Below are 9,917 nucleotides of genomic sequence, written 5' to 3' on the forward strand. Positions count from 1 at the left end.
TCTGAATGACTTAGTTAATTTGTTCTCTAATCAGAAACTCCCTGTAACTACTATTTTGGCATTGATCATCAGACTGTTCGTTAAATATATCTGGTCTTGGTCGTAAAGTAGCTCTAAAAATGAAAGCTGTGCCAGCATCTACAACATTACTTTCCTTACTTCCTTACTCAATCGTATTTAAACATCACCTAGATATCCTTTTTAGATTTTCTAAAGTGTAGTTTGTGTACAAACGGATCCCTTAATCTGTTAAAAAAACTTTGAACAAACAAAAACATTATTGCTTCTGGAAATTGTAAGAAAGCTATAAAAGGTAATTCACCACAAGCAAGAATCAAGAGATTCTTGCTTGATTTAGCTGATTTAGCTGATTTAGCTGATCTTCCCACTAACTCATCCACAACACAGTTTTAAAGGGATATGATTTGCATGTAGATATACATCAGTGTCGGATTGTTTTGTTTTTTTAATATATTTTGAATAAAAGTGTACTGAACTGAAAACACAGAATCATACAATATTAATATTTAATGTGCTGTAGGAGAGTTTCTGATTGGAGCTCTATTGTAGGTGGAAACACCATCAACATCTGTTAGTTTGCAGTGCAGTGTTTCCAGTTTTTAGTCATACAATAACTAGTTGAGGTGTTTCAGGCATGCAAGCTGTGTACATGTACTTTTTGTTAAGACAAGGAAAAAGTTAAAAGCTTGCCTGCATTTTTTTAGGATCTGTGATTGTTTTTCTGATTTTAAAAAGTGTTTTTTCAAAGCACACTCATCCCTATCGAACAAAACTACTCCTGAATCAGTGACTTCTGATATCCTTCAAACACCAGCCCTCGGCTTTCTCACAAGTTTTCCTTTATGACAGAGTATGAGAAAGAGTATTTGTAAATGTAAAACTTTTAGGGCCTGGGCATGTAGATTTTTATTTTTAAAACCAGTCTACCAGGGAACTTTTTTAAAAAATCTCAGAAACATAGTGTGCAGTTATTTTTACACCTCTTCGTGTATCTTTCTATGAACTTGTAAAATGTTCAGATTTCAAAATGAATTTTCTGTTCTGTGACATATCAGACTAAAAAGGCACCGAGGAGAAGAAAGCAAATTCTTTCTACAGTAAGGCAAGCCTCCGTGCTGCTCACTGTGCTCCCCGCTGTGCCGTGTCAGTCATGTGGCAACGTGGGTACAGAAGAGAAACAAATCAGGCAGATGGGAAAAGGTTGGATGTGATGCCTGTGGGACTCAGTGTAGAGAGATGGTTCTGATAGGCAGCTACTCTGATGCTGCTGCTGCAGCAGTAAAATAGTCTCTTCGGGCTCAGTCAGTTGTGTGTATATGTCGTGTGTACACACTGGTACATTACAGGATTACTGTTATGGAGCAGATATATGGAATCTGGAGAGACTGAGAAAAGATTGAAGGTAGGGAGAGATAGGCAGAAGGGGAGTAGGTGGGTGAGCTGGAGCAGAGGCGAAATACTGGGTGAGTGAGTGAGACAGAATTAGGTCATTGTGGAGCTGAGGCTATACAACCACAGGCCATATTGCCCAGTTCAAAAATAAAGAGAAAGGCTAGGCATCGCCTTGGGCCAAATCTGTGATTCAGACTGTTTTTTGGTTGACCAGCACTGCCCTCTGGTGTTGCAATGAACACACTGCCCACAAAAATGGACTCCAATTACTCTTCATTCTGAATGGCAAATGTTCTGTTACTTTCCACCAGGTGATTTAAAAGAAAGAACACAGATTTAACATCATTCGATGAATCAATGCTATCAATGTCTTTGCTACTTTGTGTTAATTGGTTATCATTTTCCCCCAGGTGCCTACTGTTTGTCTGTATTGGATTATGACAACACAAAAGGGTTAAATGTGAAGCACTACAAGATCAGGAAGCTGGACAGTGGAGGCTTCTACATCACGTCACGCACCCAGTTCAACTCCCTACAGCAGCTTGTCAATCATTACCGCAGTGAGTTCAGTGCAGACAAAATGCTTTTTAGCTTCCCCAACAGAGTCTTTAGTAATTACACAAATGAGCAGAGCGGCTCTAATATTCATTCACTTATTCTTTTAGTTAAACCTTTCCTGTGTTTCCTGCCCATTATTTGCTTTACCACTGACCAGCTTCACAATCTTCCCTCCCCAGAGCATGCTGATGGATTGTGTCACAGCCTAACAGACATATGTCCTGTACTGAAGCCTCAGACTCAGGGCTTAGCAAAGGACGCCTGGGAGATCCCGAGAGAGTCTCTCTGTCTTGACATAAAGCTTGGACAGGGCTGCTTCGGCGAAGTCTGGATGGGTGAGTCAGGCTTTATTCCTTTAATGGATATTCAGTTATTTTCTCTGGTCACAGCTATTGTAAGACCAAAGTGCATAAATTATTTTAGCGCTGCATGACTGAAAAATTGCACAGCTATAACTATTACTGCTGTAACTGATAGCTGATTCTGATTAGAATATTATTGCATGATCACTGTTGATGCCAGGGAAAATAAAATGCCAAACGTTTTAGAAATTTGGCCAATATGCCCTTTAAATATGCCGACGTCACTTCTGGAACATTTTCAGTGTGGCTGCTTTTTTCAAATTGTTCAGTAGATCTTTGTTTCTGTCGCTTTGCATTTTTTCCACTACAGTGTGCAATGAATCTTCTCCAGTGTATGAAAACAATGACCTGTCAGTTAGAATTTCATTTTGGGAACGTGGATGAACTGACAGGGAGGCAAATTAAGTGTAATGGAGGTTGGTGCTGGTGCGACCACAAAGCTCTTGTGTTTTCAGGCACACCCAGGTATGCTCAGGTCATACCTACTGACTGTCCTCCCACAAATGTCTTAAGGCATAACAGTAGAAATCAGCAATCATTTGTCTTTCCCTTTGGGGCAAATTCATAGTGAAAAAACAGGAGTCTTCCATTTGCTTGAGCTCTGACTAATTACTGGAAACTACCAGTAATTAGCTTTTAAGCAGAAATGTTTTGTTGTCAGAAAAGGATGGTCATGGAGCAACATTTAAAAAAGCAACCATATACAAGACTGTCCAGAGGTGCATTAGAAAATTATTTAACACTTAAATGACTTCAGTTTTAATGGGGGAAAGCTGGAGTTGAATTAAGTTCTAACAATCAATACTAATGTTATACTAATAACATTTGTTTTTAATCAGGAACATGGAACGGTACAACGCAGGTGGCGATTAAGACCCTGAAGCCCAGCACCATGTCCCCAGAGGCCTTCCTGCAGGAGGCTCAGGTCATGAAGAAACTGAGACATGAAAAGCTGGTTCAGCTTTACGCTGTGGTGTCTGAGGAGCCGATTTACATCGTCACAGAGTACATGGGCCAAGGTCAGCGTGGGGTCCTCACTTGGCCACATTTAAATATTTTTTCAGAGTACATTTTTTCATTAGTAAATGTAAATAAACATGTGTTGTACTTAAAATATTATTTGATTATGACTCATCGAAATCATATTTCTAAGTCTAATTAAAAGATGGACATGTCTTAAAAAAGGGGATGTGATTAAGCAGAAACAGCCAAAAATTGAGCTAAACTATGATGTGTTTACTGCCTGGGAAAAAAGAAAGTTCTAGACAATGAATTTATTTATAAATAAACATCATTTCTGCATACATTTTTTTCAAAATTTAAAATGAATTTCAGGAATTTTATAATCTCAGTGGTGATTAACTTATTCTAATCCGCACTAACAGGTAGCCTACTGGACTTTCTGAAAGGGGACATGGGTAAGATGCTTCGCCTTCCCCAGCTGGTGGACATGGCCTCACAGGTCAGTGCAAATAATATCACGTTTTATTATTTAATTGTTTGTTACTTTTCTGTTATAAAACAGAGATTTGCCCCTTTCTTAGATTGCTTCAGGGATGGCTTATGTCGAGAGGATGAACTATGTGCACCGTGATCTAAGAGCTGCTAACATCCTGGTGGGAGATAACCTGGTTTGCAAAGTGGCTGACTTTGGTTTGGCTCGCCTCATAGAGGATAACGAATATACTGCCAGGCAAGGTAAAAGCATAAGTGTAAAAAAGACAGCATTTATTTTATCATGCTGTTTCTCGATGTGACACAGTAGCCTTTCTCTCTTTTTCTAACACCAGGCCAAATATAGAGTATTTCAAAGGCATCACATATCTAGTTGGATTTTGTTTCTTCACTTTTGTGTAAGGAATCAGTGATTTTGTGATGTCACAGCTGTTGAACAGCAGGAAGCTCTGCCAGTTGGTTTTTTGTTTCAGCCTGTTTACAATGATCTAATTTCAGCCTCCTGATAAACTTGTTCTTTTGCAGGTGCCAAGTTTCCCATCAAGTGGACGGCCCCTGAGGCTGCGCTGTATGGCCGCTTTACCATTAAATCAGATGTATGGTCATTTGGGATCCTACTGACTGAACTGGCTACTAAAGGCCGAGTCCCATACCCAGGCAAGTATAGATAATTTTGTTTAAGGCTTTATTATGGTTGAAGGAATTTGAACCTCAAAACTTAATGCTTAAAGGAAATGTATGTTTATTTTTTCCCTGTGAGAGACTAAATAACACATAAAAAAATCAATCCTAAAGGTCATTTGAGATCTAAAACCACTGGTGGGCAGATAATCCCAGATTATAAACCCACAGTAGGGGTGTCAACCTTTGGAGGTTGTTCTGAGGATCATTAACCCACTATTGGTCATTTGACCTGGATAACCTACACAGACTGTGCATTTCCTAAATTTGGTAACTGTAACATTTTTGGCTTTTCAAAAATATTCACAACCCCTTTTTAAAAAAAAGGTCATCCTGTTTTTAGTAACTCTCAGGAGTCCTTCTGTTTATGAAGTATGTCAGTTTCGTGGTCTCTTCATAGTCAGTGTTTGCTGAAGGACCAGCCACAGCTTTCAAAATGCTGTTAAAGAATGGAGAAAGCCTGCATTTGTTTATGATGTGATTGAATTCATATGTGGGTTATATCCGAGGCCTTTGTTGACTATCTAGTCAGAATGGAAAACTCCCACCAGCTCATCCTTAATAGTACTAGCCCTAACCAGATTCTTGAAAGTGGTCATCTGCATCAGTTAGCCCACCTACCACGTCCATCAAGAGTCAGTCTTAGTTTATATTTATTTTTATTATTATTATTTTTTGGCTCGCTCCTAATGCTTCATTATATCAATCTTATTGATTTGTGGTCGTGTTTCAGCGTTCCAGTTCTTGAATATCGTGGCACCAGAGAATAATGGGTTTCTGATAGTCTTGTGTTTTTATAAAAAATGGGAAGACTGTAGAGTTTGGCTGCTTCACAATAAAAATAAAAAGTGTAACCACTAGGGGGCATCAGTTAGCATGCACTCAGAAAGGTTTCTGACTGAGTGACCTGAAAGATTTGCAAGACAGCCATAATAAGAGCTGGTTGACTTCTCTAAATGCTCTGTGACATCATACAAATATGAAAAAGTTAAAAAATTTGTGTCTTAAGAGTAAGTGCTGCTGTAATGTCAGCCCTTAGGAGTTTTATTAATAACTCAGTGAAAGAAAATAATTGTAAAATATGCATAAAAATAATAAAAAGATCAGAATACACACTTACCTAATAATTCTGTATTCTGTGTATAGCATAAAGATGTCTTACTTAGTACTCCAACTATGGATATAGTTTTTCAGCTGCATACCTTTCATAATGCTTTATTTTCTCTACCAGGTATGGTGAACCGGGAGGTGTTAGACCAGGTGGAGCGTGGTTATAGGATGCCGTGTCCAGCAGAGTGCCCCGAATCCCTTCATGAGCTGATGCTGAGCTGCTGGAGGAAGGAACCTGAGGAGAGGCCAACTTTCGAGTACCTGCAGGGCTTCCTGGAGGATTACTTTACCTCCACAGAGCCTCAGTACCAGCCAGGAGAGAACCTGTAACCAAGCTGGCAACATATCTGTGCACACAGTATGGATGTGCATAACTGAGCATGTGCATCGTCTTTAAAGTGCATGGATAATTGTGTATGGGGCGGTTGTGTTTTTTGGGGGGTTTTTTGTCCAGTGGGGCAAAGAACTGACACATATTTGGGTACAATCATTGATTCTGAGTGACATCAAACCAATCAGCAAAATCCAGTCTTTCCAAAGTCTCTCCAACATTTCCAGTTTGAGAGACTGTTTTCAAGGTATGGTATTATTTTTCAACAACCCAAAACAGGCAAAGAGGTGTGTCTGCCTTTTATGTGTTTGTAAGGTGTCCTAATAAGCCTTCCTCGTGGGTTCTTCCTATGTTATTTCTCCTGACTGATCTTATAATTATCACCATCAATTACACAACATGGCCTACAAGACAGCATATCAGTCAAACATGGGTGGGTGTCCAGAGAGTTAAGTTTATTGGTTACAACAGGATGTCTCTTTTCGCCACATTTTCTTTGGGATCCCCTTCGAAACGCACACGCTCAGACGCCGTCTTCCATTTTTCTGCTCAAGAAGCATCTATGTGGTACCAACATCAAATTTTAAGATATTATCGATCTCTTTAAAAAGAATTTGCTATTATACCTGGATTAACTGGAAATTTTCTATGGTAATACTTCAGTTTTTAGCACCACACTTCCCCTGTGCAACATTGAGGCTTGTTTCTGGATTGCTGTGAGATTTTGTGATGTGAAAGTCTCTTTCACCAGCTGGACAAATTGAGTTATTGCTGTGACCAACATACAGCTCAACGCAAAGAAGAAAAGAGGCCGTCCCTGTCTCTATTTGCTAATTGTGACTTTTCTTAATCTATAAAGATAAATGGCTACTGATCACTAAAGATCATCTCAGGATGGAGAAAACAAGAATTCTTCTGTGAGGATTTTTGTGCCAATGAAAAATGTCTTTTTTACTCTCTTCTACTGTGTAAAAGTGTATTTTAATACTCCGGACTTTTCTTACAATGAAGCTTGTGTTATCTAAACAGAGGTTATGCTGTTCTGTTCTTCTTAAAGGATAATCCACTGTTTGTGAGATCCTGCATCTGTGTACACTTTTGGATCACAATTGGATCACCAGCATGCATTTTAATCTGTAGATTTACTTTCAAGCATTCGCATTAAAATCAGGTGAATGTCCCCGCGCAGTTCTCAACTTCATGGATATGAAGACGATTTTTAACCAGCAGTAGTATTTCACTAATGAGTGCAAGTTTTCGGACAATGTTACACTGGAGATATTGTCATTGTGTTCTTATTGAATATGATAAACGAGCAGCAGTATGGTTATGCCTCCCTGATGCCTATAGGAGGCAGACTACAATGCTTTCCCAGGACCACGGTGGCAGGTATAACAAAAAAAAAATTGGCTTCTTGAAACCTAATTGTAAATATTCTTAATGATAATATTTGTATATATCTTTATAATTTATTACTTTAAAGAATAACCCAATTGTTTATTTTGCTTTCTGGTACTTTTCTGGGTTACATAACATCTTAAAGTATAAGATTAATCATAGTTGCAACACTTCTGAGCACAGGTATGTTTCTTGTGCACGTATTTCTGTGAAACCTTTCTCAGATGAACATTAACGTGCCAGTTGTTTCTCGCCACATACTGATAATCTACCAGCATCGATGCTTCCCATAATACAATCAATACCACAATGTTTACATCGTGATGACCTTTAGATCATTTTGATGCTGCTATACAGGCTGAGAAATTAGCAGGTAATCGCGTGTCATTCTTGTCAGACATATTGCTTTCATGAATCTGTTTGACAGTGTTGTGCTGCCACCTTCTGTTGTTCCTCGAGTGGGCTCTCCAGCCGGGATTTCCCAAAGCACTGCTGGTTAAGGCTGAGTAACTCCACGCAAAAGGATGATGCAGCTGCCATGAATAGGAGCTTGATATCTGTGTTACATCTGCTGTGTTGCACGGATAAAGAATGCAATGGCCTGCAGGTGTAGTTGGGTTGTTTGCATCGTTCCCTTTTCCTGCTGTCTCATTGAATGTTTGAGCAAAAGTATGGATAAAGTGCATGAAAAAGATCATATAGTCAGTATGCAGCCTTGCTAATAAGCCAAGGACATTTCCTGTGGGGTTCTGTGGGTCTCCTTTCTGGCTATGCAGATATTTTAAAATCAGTGATATTCCTATATATACTCTTTTTCTACTGTATCCAATGGGAATTTTCTCATAAATAACTCTTTGTTAAATCCTACTGATTACTGTTCAAATTTGAATAAAATTTGTATACTGCCTATGACACGCGCTTTTGTTTATTAACTGAACAAATGCTTCTTTAAAAAAGAAAGAAAAACATACTCACACAAAGCAGTAATGTACACAAAATACTTGATTATCCTTTTCTAAGACACAAAGGTAATCTTCCATTGACCTAGAAAAAGATTTGAAAGCATATTTATAGCGACATGCAACGAACAGTAGTGTCAATTTTTTTTTATCTACATATAAATAGTCTAATTACAAGACTTTTGCATAGTCTTTATTTCTTCATATTTTGTTTCCAAGGAGCCACATTTTTTCTTAATTTTTAAAGTGCTTTTAAGCAATAGTTCTTTCAAAGTTTTTCTCTGCATATCTTGTCTGGTTTTTCACTCATTTTCAGTCTAGTCCTTGTACCTGAATATTTTAAGAGGAATGTTTTTTTGTTTATTGTGCCACTTAACAATGAGCTGAATCATTCAAGCCTAAAATAGACGCCTAACTCACGGGATGAACCGGTATTGTGTCTACACATAACAACTTGACAGCTAACCAAAATTGTATCTTTAGGCATTTTGTTAGTAGATTCCTGTCACAAGAGCACGTAACTTGTTCCCATTTGTTTAATTGAATCAATGAAAAAATACCAAAGATAATACAGTTTGACAGGCATAAATTTTTTTGAACCAGCAATGTGATTCCTGAAGATTTTTAGCAAAAAAAAGAAAAAGAAAAAAAAAGGCATATCTCAGTATGGTGTACAGTCTGTCTGTACAAAAGGTGAATGGTATCTAAAAGTCATGTCCTTAAGAAACTGGAAAAATCCCAGCAAAGAACTGACACTGGACCTGAGATATGCATTTCGCCCTTCAGTGCTTCCATCTACTGTCCACTGAATCCTCATCAAAAACATGTCTTACAGATGCATTTCAACCAGTGGTGTTGGGGATCTTCTCAAAATTGTTAGAAATCTGTCATCTAGTCTGATTGGCAGTGGCTTCATTGTTTCAGCTGGAAAATGATCCCAAACCTGGATTCAACAACAAATAATGGAAGATTATCAGCCTTTGATTGGCCTCCAAAGGGCTCAGACCTCAACACTACTGAAGTACTAGGGGGTCATCTTGATAGACAACAAAACATCTATTTATGAGCTTTGAATGTCCTTCAAGAAGCCAAGAGAATTATTCCTAATGACTACTTAAAGAAACTACAAGACAGCTTGCCTGAGAGAGTTCAGGAGAGTTAATCAATAAAGGTGGTCATACTAAATACCAAACAAGTCACAGTGCACCATGGACAGGTCGCCAGTCAGATGTAGGGCTAACAGATAGAGTCAAATAATTAAGTAAAATAATTTGATAGATATAGCACAAGAAGCTTATTTCGCCTGCTCCCGTATACATACGGAATGAAAATGCATATTTATTCCGTATGCATACGGATTCCTGTCGCAGTCGCCAAGATCTTTCGAGTATTTTATATATGGGGGACTATGTAGCCTACATTATCCGTGCCATTATGAAGTAATGGTAGAAGTTGTAATTAATGTATTTTCAAGTGTCCTTTTATTTGTTTCTTTTCCCTTGTAAAAGAGAATAAAGTAGGAGTAGAAAGTTGGAAATATTCAAGTTAAATAAATTGAGTCCAAGTTCTTCTTTGACATTAAACATTGTTTCACGATATGGTTGCTCTATGCATTTTCTTAACGTGTAAAACCCACTGATGACATGTTTC

The 9,917-nt window shown here is 38.2% G+C and overlaps 1 protein-coding gene across 1 annotated transcript in view; it reads left to right on the forward strand.

Moving 5' to 3' along the window:
• src (SRC proto-oncogene, non-receptor tyrosine kinase) overlaps positions 1 to 7,090 on the forward strand; it is a 29,298-nt gene extending 22,208 nt beyond the window's left edge. The window contains exons 6-12 of the mRNA XM_085393034.1: positions 1,824 to 1,973; positions 2,151 to 2,306; positions 3,173 to 3,352; positions 3,719 to 3,795; positions 3,878 to 4,031; positions 4,314 to 4,445; positions 5,701 to 7,090. Coding sequence (XP_085249160.1) covers positions 1,824 to 1,973; positions 2,151 to 2,306; positions 3,173 to 3,352; positions 3,719 to 3,795; positions 3,878 to 4,031; positions 4,314 to 4,445; positions 5,701 to 5,909 — 1,058 coding nt within the window. The 3' untranslated portion in view covers positions 5,910 to 7,090. The remainder of the gene's footprint in view (positions 1 to 1,823; positions 1,974 to 2,150; positions 2,307 to 3,172; positions 3,353 to 3,718; positions 3,796 to 3,877; positions 4,032 to 4,313; positions 4,446 to 5,700) is intronic.
• The last annotated feature ends 2,827 nt before the right edge of the window (positions 7,091 to 9,917 follow it).

This window comes from Rhamphochromis longiceps, linkage group LG20, assembly GCF_057381845.1.
Source record: "Rhamphochromis longiceps isolate RC_006_pf linkage group LG20, R_longiceps_female_GT1.1, whole genome shotgun sequence".
NCBI classification, from domain to species: domain Eukaryota; kingdom Metazoa; phylum Chordata; class Actinopteri; order Cichliformes; family Cichlidae; genus Rhamphochromis; species Rhamphochromis longiceps.